The 12,944-nt window shown below is 40.5% G+C and overlaps 2 gene segments (V, D, J or C); both read left to right on the top strand.

Annotated features, from left to right (window-relative positions):
* Positions 1–311: 311 nt before the first annotated feature.
* On the top strand, positions 312–844 carry LOC116867388. The segment is given in 2 exon segments: positions 312–387; positions 510–844. Coding segments are annotated over 2 exon segments (381 nt in total).
* Positions 845–11,522: 10,678 nt separating this feature from the next.
* On the top strand, positions 11,523–12,096 carry LOC116867386. The segment is given in 2 exon segments: positions 11,523–11,574; positions 11,738–12,096. Coding segments are annotated over 2 exon segments (411 nt in total).
* The last annotated feature ends 848 nt before the right edge of the window (positions 12,097–12,944 follow it).

Below are 12,944 nucleotides of genomic sequence, written 5' to 3'. Positions count from 1 at the left end.
AGCTACAGAAATGCCCCGGAATGCTGTGTTAAAGAACTTCCATATCAGGTAGTGTCTTAAGAACAAAACAGACCTGAGAAGTCAGGATTGCTGTTGTTCAGACTTCCAAGGGCCACCTGAAGCCTGACATGTGCCTCATGAAGTCAGGGATGAAACAGATGGCTGACTTGGGGAGGATTCTGGCCAATAGGCACGCATTTCAGTCCCTGTCCACCAGGAGGTGCAGCTTCCTGCCACAGTCACATTTCCTGAATGAAATGTGGGTTTCTACTGATCATTTCTGTCACTCTAACCTTCTCCGTAGTAAGAATGAAGAACACTATTTATGTGATGCTCCAGAGATGAAGTGTTCTCCAGGCTTCGTGACTGTGGTACTCTTAATGCTTGGTAAGTACCATTCCTCTTAAAATTTGGATTCTTTCTTCCATGGTGTCAGTTAAACCTTTAACTATCATTTATCCATGAGTTTTATGCCCAAGGTGATATAGAGCTCCTTTCTCTTTCCTCAGGACAAACCCGTGGAGTCTCAGTGACTCAGACGGAAGGCCAAGTGACTCTCTTGGAAGAGGCTTCCCTGACTCTGAACTGCACTTATTCAGCATCAGGGACCCTTATTCTTTTCTGGTATGTCCAGTATCCCGGTGAAGGTCTACAGCTCCTCCTGAAAGCTTTGAGGAACAAGGAGAAGAAAAGCAACAAAGGATTTGAAGCCACTTTTGACGACAAATCCAAATCCTTCCACTTGGAGAAACGCTCAGTGCAAGCCTCAGATTCAGCTGTGTACTACTGTGCCCTGAGTGACACAGTGACAGGGACTGTAGGGGGAGCTGAACACAAACTCTGAGCAGAACAGGGGCCTGGAAGCTGAGTGTCTTTGCCTGATGCACTCTGGTTCCAGCACAATCTGTTGTTTTTCAGTCAGTGTGTGGTTGATACAAAATCATACAAATGACTAGAGCGTAGGAACCAGCAGTATCATTCCCCAACCCCAGGTGTTCCTTAGGGACATTGAAAACAGTTCAATGCCAAGAGTTCCTCAGCCAGGGTGTAACTAATTTCAAGGTAGAATTACATAACAACGAAGTGGTGGAGTGCCCAGTAGATTAAGTGTCTGACTCTTGATCTGCTCAGGTTATGATCTCAGGTTTGTGTGATTGAGCCCCAAAATCAGACTCCCTGCATGCTGGGTTGGAATTCTGCTTCTCTCTCTTTCTCCCTGTCCTTCTGCCCTCCCCCATTGACTCTGTCTTTCTCTCTTTCCAAAATAAATAAATCTTTAAAATAAACAGTTACAGATGAATTGGTCTCTCATTTATCTTTGCAGTGACATTTCTAGCTGAGAAGTTGTTCAGGCCACCCTGGTGGGTGTTGCTGTGTCTATGACACTTCTAGATACACATAGTGCGCCTGAGAAGGTGGCCTCGGCCAAATATCTTTCTAACAGAGTATAAGTAGGATAGGTGATGGGAGAGCTTCAGTCCAGAGTCAATTTTATTAATTTTATTAGAGAAAGAATGGAACAGAAGAAAAGAGGAGGAACACATGTACCTGAGCAAGGAAAGAGAGGCCAGGGACCTCTGCCATGGTTTCTTTTCTATTAAATCAGGTGATAGACACATACTGATATTCAATGTGAAGAGCTGGGGGCAGAAACAGAATGAAGGAAGAGGTTCATGTTCTAGCCAGATAAATAGCTCAGTTGGCTCTCTGATGGTAAGAACTCAAGTGAGATCATTCTCAGTGCCCAGGAAATATGGTGAGAGAAAATGCTCTTGCACTGATGTTTCCTAACAATACAGATTGATAGGTGATACTGGGAGGAAAATCCTGTAGATTTCTCTAACTCCTGTTTTGCAATGTCTCACAGAGAGTCACAAATTAGGGAATAGGAAGAATGCAAAGCAGTCAGGAATGTTTTGCAAAAAGTAATAGAGACCCCAGTATGAACCCTCAATTCTATGGTCAACTAATCTTTGACAAAGCAGGAACGAATGTCCAATGGAAGAAGGACAGTCTCTTCAATCAATGGTGCTGGGAAAACTGGACAGTCACATGCAGAAGAATGAACCTGGACCACTCTCTTACACCATACACAAAGATAAACTCAAAATGGATGAGAGACCTACATGTGATCCAGGAATCCATCAAAATCCTGGAGGAGAATATAGGCAGAGTAACTTCAACATCAGTCACAGCAACTTCTTTCAAGATAAGTCTCTAAAGGCAAGGGAAACAAAAGCAAAAATGAACTTTTGGGACTTCATCAAGATAAAAAGCTTCTGCACAGCAAAGGAAACAGTCAACAAAAGTAAGAGGCAACCCACGGAATGGGAGAAGATATTTGCAAATGAGATTTCAGATAAAGGGCTGGTATTCACGATCTATAAAGCACTTTTCAAACTCAATGTCTCCAAAATATTAATCCAGTCAAAAAATGAGCAGGCGACATGAACAGACATTTCTTCAAAGAAGACATACAAATGGCTAAAAGACACATGAAAAAATGTTCAATATTACTAGCCATCATTGAAATACCAATCAAAACCACAGTGAGATACCACCTTACATCAATCAGAATGGCAAAAATTAACAAGACAGGAAAGAACAAGTGTTGGTGATGATGTGGAGAAAGGGGAACACTCTTACATTGTTGGGAATGCAAGCTGGTACAGCCACTCTGAAAAATAGTATAGAGATTCCTGAAGACATTAAAAGTAGAGCTAACCTACAACCCAGCAATTGCATTACTAGGTATTTATCCTACAGATACAGATGTAGTGAAATAAGGGGCACAGGCACCCCAATGTTCATAGCATTAATGTCTACAATAGCCAAACTGTGGAAGGAGCTTAGATGTCCTTCATCAGATGAATGGATAAAGAAGATATGGTTCACATATATAATGGAATATTACTCAGCCATCAGAAGAGATGAATACCTACCATTTGCAGTGACATGGTTGGAACTGGAAGAGATTATGCTAAGTGAAATAAGTCAAGCTGAGAAAGACAATTATCATATGGTTTCACTCATATGTGGAACATAAGGAATAGCCTGGAGGACTACATGGGAAAGGAGGGAAAATTTGATGGGAAGAAATCAGAGAGGCAGAGAAATTGTGAGATACTCTGGATTCAGGGAAACAAACCAAGGGTTACAGAACGGAGGGGTGGGGTAACTACGTGATGGGTATTAAGGAGGGCATGTGTTGTGATGAGCACTGGGTGTTATATGCAACTAATGAATCCTTGAACACCACATCAAAAACTAATGACGTACTATATGTTGGCTAACTGAACATAATAAAAAACATAATAGAATAAAGCAATGTCTGTATTGTACTGCATCACTTTGCCAATATGGTTGCAATCTTCTTTGTTTTTTTAAGTATTTTTTTAATGACTTCTTTATTTTAGGAGGACTTACAGAAAGGTATACCCAAAATGTTTATTTGTGTTATAACAAAGTCTAAATAAAATACTGTCCATTTCCTAGTGATCAAAATCTAGTAAAACACCTTGAAACATCAACTCCAAATTATCAAGATGAGGAATGACTTAGGGACAAAGGGACAGAGCTGGGGTTGTTAATCAAAAGGGATTTTAGTCTATAGGTAATAATGACTTTAATAATTCATATATTCACAAATTCCTGCTTTTCTTAAAAGTAATAAAAATCATGAAACCCTTCATAAAGGTTTATGCATATTCCCTTCTATTTTTGTCACCAACAAGGGGAAAGGAGAGAATGGTCAACTTCTCTATAACATTTTGTCCAGGCACCTGAAGTACAAGCATTTCTCCCTCCTCTGGGATCAGATAGTTTTTAGTTTTCACTCCTCTGAGTCCTGCTCCTTGACCCTATTAGAGTTATGTATAGTTTTGTTTTTACCCAGAGATTGTAAACTAGCATGTTATCCTCTTTTATATATGCTTTTAAAAACTCATTCATTCTTTCATTCACTCACAGTTATTTTTTTCACTTTCAGAAAAGATTCATTTTAATTGGTTTCAGACTCATTTACCAGTACCTTCTGAATCAGCTCTTAATGCAATAGTCAAAAGAGTGCCTTTCTTTTGTTTGTGAACTGCCTGTTCTAGGAAATAGTCCTTTGTCCTTTGTGAAAATCTCACCACCAACTCTTATTATATTCTATCCATCTAAGTTTGGGTAATTAAATGCACTTATAGTTATTTCTTGGCCTAATGTTACTGCTTCTCCAGACTTTTTAAAAAAATTAACATATTATGTATTATTTGTTTCAGGGATACAGTTCTGTGATTCATCAGTCTTACCCAATTCATAGCACTCACCATAGCACATACCCTCCCCAATGTCCACTCCCCATCATCCCATCCCTCCCACCCCCTTCCTCTCCAGCAACCCTCAGTTTGTTTCCTGAGATTAAGAGTCTCTTATGCTTTGTCTCCCTCTCTCGTTTCGTCTTGTTTCATTTTTCCCCTCCCTTTCCCTATGATCCTGTCTTGTTTCTCAAATTCCTCATATCAGTGTGATCATATAATATTTGCCTTTCTCTGATTGACTCTTTTGCTCAGCATGATACCCTCTAGTTCCATTCACGTTGTTGCAAATGGCAAGATTTCATTTCTTTTGATGGCTTCGTAGTATTATATTGTATATATATACCACATCTTCTTTATCCATTCATCTGTTGATACACGTCTAGTCTCTTTCCACAGTTTGGCTATTGTGGACATTGCTCCTGTAAACATTGGAGTGCAAGTGCCCTTTGGATCCCTACATTTGTACCTTTAGTGTAAATACACAGTAGTACAGTTGTTGGGTTGTAGGGTAGCTCTATTTTCAACTTTTTGAGGAACCTCCATACTGTTTTCCAGAGTGGCTGCACCAGCTTGCATTCTCACCAGCAATGTAGGAGGGGTCCCCTTTCTCTGCATCCTCACCAACATCTGTCTTTTCCTGACTGGTTAATTTTAGCCATTCTGAGTGGTGTGAGGTGGTATCTCACTTCACTCACAGTTTTTATTTAAATTCCAGTTAGTTAATATACAGTGTTATATTAGTGTCAGGTGTACAATATAGTGATTCAATACTTCCACAGAACACCCAGTGTTCATCAGAACTAGAGCACTGCTTCATCCCCTCAGCTATTGAACCCATACCCCAACCCTCTTCCTTTTGGTGACCATCACTTTGATCTCTCTAATTAAGAGTCTGTTTCTTGATTTATCTCTCTCTGTCTTATATTTTTCCCTTTGCTTGTTTGCTTTGTTTCTTAAATTCTGCATGAGTTAACATTATATAGTATTGTTCTTTCTCTGACCGACTTATTTCCCTCAGCATTATACTCTCTAGCTCCATCCATGTCATTGCAAATGGCAAGATTTCACTCCTTTTTATGGGATGAATAATGTTCCATTACACTTTTATATATTCTAAACATATAGTAAATTACCCCATTGAAACTGAAAGCTCAAGAAATATTTATATTTTCTGACTAAGGTAAAGAAAGTAAATAAGTAGCTCAAGATGAGACTTACTAAATTATTTTCTGATATTAATTTCCATGCAATTCCATTTTAAAAGTGGGATTTGGTTCACTTGTAATCCCCGTTCAGTCTAAGCAGTTATCTTCTTTTCTGATCATCTGCTTTTCCTTCATCAGGAAGCCTGGAATGAATGGGGCTGGAATCTGAAGTGTTTTTGCCAACCTCATCAGTACTCTAGGGGGAACTCTAGACCTTAAAAGAAACTAAGACTTTCTGATGGTCCAACTTGAACAGTTAAAGAGAGAACAGAAATCATGTGAGCCAGTCCAATTATAGACAGCAAAGGTAGGGAAGACAGGGGACAGAGTTTGTGTAAAGTTCACCTCAGGTTTTCAGTTCTGCCACTTCATGTCAACTTCAGACATCTGGAGGACATGCCTCTAGAAATCCATCATACAGATAATTCCTCACAGGTACGAGGATAGGATTATTTCTGGGTATTGTGAACCTGGAAACTCAACAGAAAAATCCCATTACCTGTTGTCAATTGTTATGAATAAAATCTCCCAACTTACTGGCTTTGGAACTATCTCAATATCCCAGATATACTACTTTTTCATGTATCTCTGCTGAAAGTGGAGAGAACAAGAATGAAGAGAAGAGGAGAAGGAAGAATAAGGAACACAAAGAGAAGGAAAGGGAGAGAACAACATTGACTTTGAACAGCAACAAGTGGCCCAGTCAGACTTAGCTGTGTGGATGAGAAAGGTCTATGAATTGCACAGGAGAGGTGGAGATGTGAAAGTTATCTCAGAGAGAACAGTATCCTACATCCTATTTTTCACCAAGCAAGAATAATTTTCTATGCAGATGGTGACTCTATGTTTCATTTCTGGAGCTCTCTTAATTTCAGGAAGGTATATTTACTTCTGCAATACACAATGCATGCTATCAGACATTTTTCCCTTATCTGTATTTTTATATAATTGAATTCTCACATTGTCTGTCAGACTATGCAATTAGGGGAATGGTGTCACTCTTCCTTATGATTCTACGAAGTTCTAGGTAAACCCCTAAGCACTGACTCTTCTAGAAATATCATTCACCTTTTCTCATACACAAACTCACAAATCTCTGACAAAGTATTTTAAGAAAAAACCCCAACCATTTATGTTCCTATAATAGAAATATTGCCCCTACCTCCCTGCACTGTGGGCCAGCACAGTTTTGGAGACAGGACTGTGCCCTGTCCTGGGCCACTATGGGTGGAGTCTGGAGTTCTGTGAATGGCAGGGCTGAGGTGTGATTGGTGCTTGGTGGTTCTGTTGAAAGGGATTGACAGTGAGACAGAGTTTCTCTGAATCCAAGACTCCACGCTCTGCACAGTAGGGAGAAGTACCTCATCAAGTAGACAAGGAATCATGAAGAGATACTGGGGAGCTCTCCTGGGGCTCCTGTGCATCCAGGTTTGCTGTGAGTGGGGGCGTTCCTCATGGGTACTCGGGTGGCGTCCACAGCCCACAGCCCACAGTGGTGGGAAGAACTCCAAGAGGGTCCTACAAAATCAGAGCTGTGTTTTAGGATATTTTGCAAGTTTGAAAACTGTATCAGTGACCTCCTGGTGACATCACTTGTGTTTGTTTTTCTCTTTCCACACAGGGGTGAGAGGGAAGAGCAGAGCCCTTCAGCCCTGAGCCTCCAGGAGGGAGCCAGCTCTACTCCCTAGTGCAATTTTTCCCAAACTGTGAACAATGTGCAGTGGTTCCGACAGCACTCCGGGGGCAGCGGTCTCACCCGGCTGTTTTACATAGCTTCAGGGATGCAGCAGAGTGGGAGGTTAAACTGCAGAGTGAATACTAGGGAATGTTCCAGCACCCTCCACATCAGGGCATCCCAACTGGAAGACTCAGCCATGTACCTGTGTGCAGAGCAGGCACAGTGCTCCACGGTGATCTGTAGCCTGCACCCAAACTGCAGCTGGGCCTGCAGCCCTGCTCTTCCCCGGGGTGGGTATTTGCCTCATAGCAGACTTTGCACATGTTCAGACTTTCAGATTTACCTTAGGGCATGTTTTTTCCTCCTAAAATTAGACCCATCAGGGCTGTCCTTTCACTTGGTTTTCTTGCCCTTCTTCTTCTTAGAAAGCCCTTTGCAGGTACAAAGCTCTTTGAAGGAGCTACTGGATCAAGTGACAGAGATGCTCCTATCTAGTGTCCTGGAAAAAGAGATCTCCTGGCAGGTAGCATAAAATGTATATGTACATTACTTAAATGAAAAAGGCTTGAAAAAATAATGCTTTAATTATTCTTTAATTTATAATTATTATTATTGCTTTAGCATTTATTGCTGTGCCATCACTATCTTGAAACTAATATTAGTTTTATCTTTGTACCTGTCTTTTAAACATGAGTCCTATAAGTTGGGGAACAAATACCTAAGCAGAGAGATATGTGGGCAGCAGGACACAGGAAGGAACACATGCACAGTCAAGTTATGGGTCACAGCAGGCTGTGTGTGAGCTGAGCACTTGGCAGGGCCACCTGTGCTGTCTGTGCCTGCTTTGGACTATCTGGGGCTTTGACATGCAACAAAGGGTGTAGTAAATACTGTCAGGAAATTACTACAAAACGAAAGTGTATACCTGGACATTTCAATAAAACAATTTGGCCATTTCTTATGGAACTATGGCCTTCCTGAGTATTTTCACTGAAAGGGTTGAAAACTCTTGTCCACACACAAGTCTCTTCACAGGTGTTTTATAGCTGTTTCATATATAATTACCAGAGCTTGGATGTAGCAGCATGTCCTTCAAGAGATAAATGAATAAATAAATGGTGTTACATCCAAACAATGGAATATGATTTGGTGCTAAAATGATCAGGGCTATGAAGTCATGAAGAGATAGGGGAATCTTATATGCATTTACCAAGTGAAAATAGCCTATCTGAAAAGGCTACATAGGGTATGATTCTGATCCTATGACTTTCTGGAAAAGGCAAAACTATGGAGGGAGTAAAAGATTGTGGTTGCCAAGGATTGAGGGGAAAAGCAGGGATGAAGAGCACGGAGAATACTTAGTGAAGTGAGCCTACTCTCTCCGATACTATAATGGTAGATACATGCCTTATACAATTGTTCACACCCACAGGATGTACAACAGCAAGAAGGAACCCTAGATAAACTGTGGGCTTTGGGTGATATAATGTGGCAGTGTAGGCTCATCCATTGTGAAAGGGTCACGGGAGGTTGATAATGAGAGAGGCTATACCTGTGTGGGGGCAGGAGGTATATTGGAAACCTCAGTACATCTGCGTCATTTTTCTTTGAACCTGGTTGAGATGGTTGAAAAGAAGAAAGTCTTTAAAACATTAAAATCAGAGACATGAAAGTGAAATGTATGAAGAGTTAAAGCATTTTACATACATGATTCCCCTAGAAATATTACCTAATGATATCTTTTCACTGCTTTTTTGCATAAAGATCCCAAATTTTCATTTTGAAATGACTTCAAAAATTGTATATGCATCCCTGGCTGGAAATTCTGAACCTCTAAATTAAAATTTCAAGGAAAAACCCAAAATCCAGAAAGCAATTAGGCTGTTTTAGAGAGAGTACTCTTTGCTTTCCATATTCGTAAGCGCATCCACCTCCTCTAGGGAGGTGGATGCACTCAATTGAGGAGTTTCTTTTTTTCATATAATATGTAAATTATACGAAATAAAAACATATAAGAAATATGTCTCCAGAAGAGCATCCTGCTTGCCCATGGTTGAGCCATGGTACCCCTCGGTCTCACTGCCTGTGAAGGAATTTCAGTCAGTGAATAAAGTCCCGTTTTTTCCAGTGTTAATATCAATTTATTTTCTCCTTGATACATTATTGATGTCATAGGAGAAATGAAAACCAGATAGAATCTCATCCTGTGTCTCTGTTTCTGAAGAGGTTTCAGCCATTGGTTAGGACCAACCTCAGAACCACTAGATCACATGTGGTTGTGCAAAAATGGTCTTGGGGGTCCCTGATGCAGGCAGTTTCACCCCACTCTGACAACAGTCCACATTGCACACAACCAGTTCTTAGTAAATGTTTGCTTTTTATATAGTATGAATGAAATTTAGAGCTGGAAGTATCCTTTAGTCCAATTTAATTTTATACACCAGAGACTACAACCAAGTCGACTGTAAAAAACGATTAGGTAGGGAATGAGCTGGGGGAAGAGAAAGTGGGTTTCCTCTCTTCCTCTTTGACATTCTTGCTCCCGCCTCCTTGTTGTAGGACCATTCTGCTGGGTAAAGAGGACATATCTAATGCAAGCCCAGCCACTTAGATCTCTGCACTTTGAGTCTGAGATAGTTGTGGGTCAATCAATTTGAATGCCTGAATGGAGAGTTCCAATTTGTGTAAGTGTCTGAGACCCTGGGCTGGAAAGGAGACTTGGGCTGAGCCACTGTGTTTCTACCAGCAAACTTACCCATCACTCACTGTTTCTGTAGGAGAAAGCCAGAGGCGATAGTTTCACCTGAACATCTACATGTATTTCTAAGGACGTTCCCCAAGATAGCAAATATATTTATCCCTTGATGGCAGGGTGTGTATAATGAGCATAACTTATACATTGTCTGCAAAATGATCATAGGATTTGGAAGATTTCTCCAGTGCAAAAACCAGGAAGCTCTTAGATGATGTTTTCTAGGCCAATACTTGAAAATAAGTAAAGTAATATTCTGTAAAAACACCGTGGAGTTGGAAATTTTGCCCTAAGGTTGGCCTTCTCTGTGAAACAGTTAGTCCATGGAAGAGACACATTCATATGAATGGTCACATTCAGTTCTGAGAGTCACACCTAAAAATTGCAAAAATTGACCTTCCCACCAGCAGAGGGAACTTCACCCAGAGAAGAAACTGATAAATTTATTTTATGGGGAATGGGGGAGAGAATGGAAGATTCTCAGACTCAAGAAGTTTTCCACACATAAAAACACATTTTGTATATATGCATATATTTATATATTGAATTGATTTTCTTCACCGTAGCTGTCTTTAAATCTTTCATGGGGGAGAGGAGGATGAAAATGAGTTTTACTCTTTGTCCTTTCTCAGATCTAAGAGTAGACTTCACAGAAAAGGGGCTTCTCCTTTTCAAAAATGAGGTAGTCTTGGTTTCCCACAGACCATTTCTCCTGATCAGTTCTTTAAGGCCAGTTTCCGGTTGGTACCATTCCAGGGCATGCACAGTATTTATGCCTCCCTGTTATTCCCCTGCTCCCTTATCACTGAGATTTGGTCCTTTACTTTTGTCACAGTCATCTCAACTGACAAATGATTCCACATTTTGACTGTTGGTATTGTCAGTCCTCTGGGAAGAAATAGCAAATTCATGGGCAAGAGCAAGTAGGAGGAGCAGAGTCTGAGGTAAGAAACATTTGAAATATCAAGTGATCTTCATTCTCTTACTCTAATCCTTGTTTCCATGTTCCTTTTAGAAATAGTTTTCTCCATAGTAGACAACTGAAGACGGTAGATTTGGCAGAAAGGAAAGGTTTTCTATTTTCTTTGTTTAAGGGAGTAATCATGATTCCTTCCTGATTTCAAACATGTATATTGGGCCCATTCTAAAATAAACAACAATTGCATCTACCTCTTTCCAACTTACTAACAGTGACTCAGTGGTGTGCAGGCATGTAAATCTTGATCCCCACATTCTTACAGTACATTTCAACCCTGATCTAAGATATAACTTGCTTGAATGATTGCTGCCTCGATGCATGTGAATCCCTCAGAAGTGCGGGCTAAGAGAAGAGCATTTCCCCAGCGAGTACAGTAGAGATGTGACCACAAGAGAGCAATGCATCTGTGCTGATGGAGAACATGTGGAATTTTCATTTTAGTCCATCTGATAGACTAGACTATGGCAGCAGCAGAGTCTTTTATTAGCTGGTATACAATGTGGGAAGTTACCCTGTTAGAGGAAAGAAGGGATGGCTTGTTAAGAGAGGAAGCTGAGCTGGTTGGAGGTTGCAATTCTGAACTTGAGGTTAACTGGGAGGAACCATGAAGACATCCTCGGGAGCTTTAATCATATTCTCCTGGCTGCAGCTGAACTGTGAGTTGAGTGTTTATGGGCAACAGATTATATTAGTGGATATTCTCCAGAATTCAAGACTGGCTTTATTCAGGTTTCCTCCACTTAGTGTAGCAAAAGAGAATTCTGAAGCATAATAACATGGAATCTCTTCTCCTTTTTCTGACCTTTTCCTTATGCACAGGGTTCAGCCTGGGAGAGAATGTGGAGCAGCATCCTTCTACCCTGAGTGCCCAGGAGGGAAACAGCTCTGTTATCAGCTGCAGTTATTCAGACAGTAACTCAGACTACTTCCCCTGGTATAAGCAAGAACTTGGAAAAGGTCCCCAGCTCTTTATAGACATTCATTCAACCATGGCCAGAAAAGAAGACCAAAGACTCACTGTCTCATTGAATAGGACGGCCAAACATCTCTCCCTGCATATCAGAGACACCCATCCTGAAGACTCAGCTGTGTACTTCTGCGCAGCAAGCACACATTGCTTCCCAGGCACCTGCTGCCTGCACTCAAACCTGGAACTGGGGCAGTCCCCTATCCTATGACACAGACCTTCCAGGATAGCTTTTGTGCTGTTGTCTGTCTATAGGTGGAAGCTAATATGTTAGACTATTAGGATGGAGATGACCCAAACAGGGTAAAAACACTTTATTGGATGATTCTTGTTTTTTTTTTTTTTTTATTATTGATGTGATTTAATAATGTTTTATTTTGAAATTCAGGTCTTCAAGATGACTTTACATTTGTTCTTCTGACTCTATCCTATAAATATCCACTTAGTACTGATATTACAGTCCTTATTATGGATGGGCATTTACACATTGCATTTCAAAAGTAGCAATAATGAATTTTGTGATTCTAAAACATTACATGCCAAACATGGAAATATGGAAAATAGAAAAATGAAAGTGATCATTCTGTAATCACATAATATTGTAGATATTCCTTTTAGTCTCTAAGAATTCTTATTATAATGAGGATCATGAAATTTTCACCTTGTGTATTTCCATTTTAACCTTCCCTTCTTCACTAATTCTTTCCCTCAAACATCTGCTTTTTAAAAATGTTAATTTTGGTGGGGAGGTGTCAAGATGGTGGAGAAGTAGCAGGCTGAGTTGACATCATGTAGCAGGAGATCAGCTAGATAGTTTATCAAACAAGTCCGAACACCTACAATTCCAACAGGAGATTGAAGAACAGCAGCAATTCTAGAAACAGAAAATCGACCACTTGCTGAAAGGTATGACCTGCGGAGAAGTGAATCCAAAGCGACAGGAAGATAGACCATGGGGGGAGGGGCTGTCTCCTGGCAAGCAGCAGAGCAATGGAGCTCAAAATCAGAACTTTTAAAAGTCTGCTCCACTGAGGGACATTGCTCCAGAGGCTAAGCCAG

This window comes from Lontra canadensis, unplaced genomic scaffold, assembly GCF_010015895.1.
Source record: "Lontra canadensis isolate GAN:19392208 unplaced genomic scaffold, GSC_riverotter_1.0 scaffold12, whole genome shotgun sequence".
NCBI classification, from domain to species: domain Eukaryota; kingdom Metazoa; phylum Chordata; class Mammalia; order Carnivora; family Mustelidae; genus Lontra; species Lontra canadensis.
Note: the sequence above shows the minus strand (reverse complement) of the source record. Positions and strands in the feature narration are given on the sequence as shown.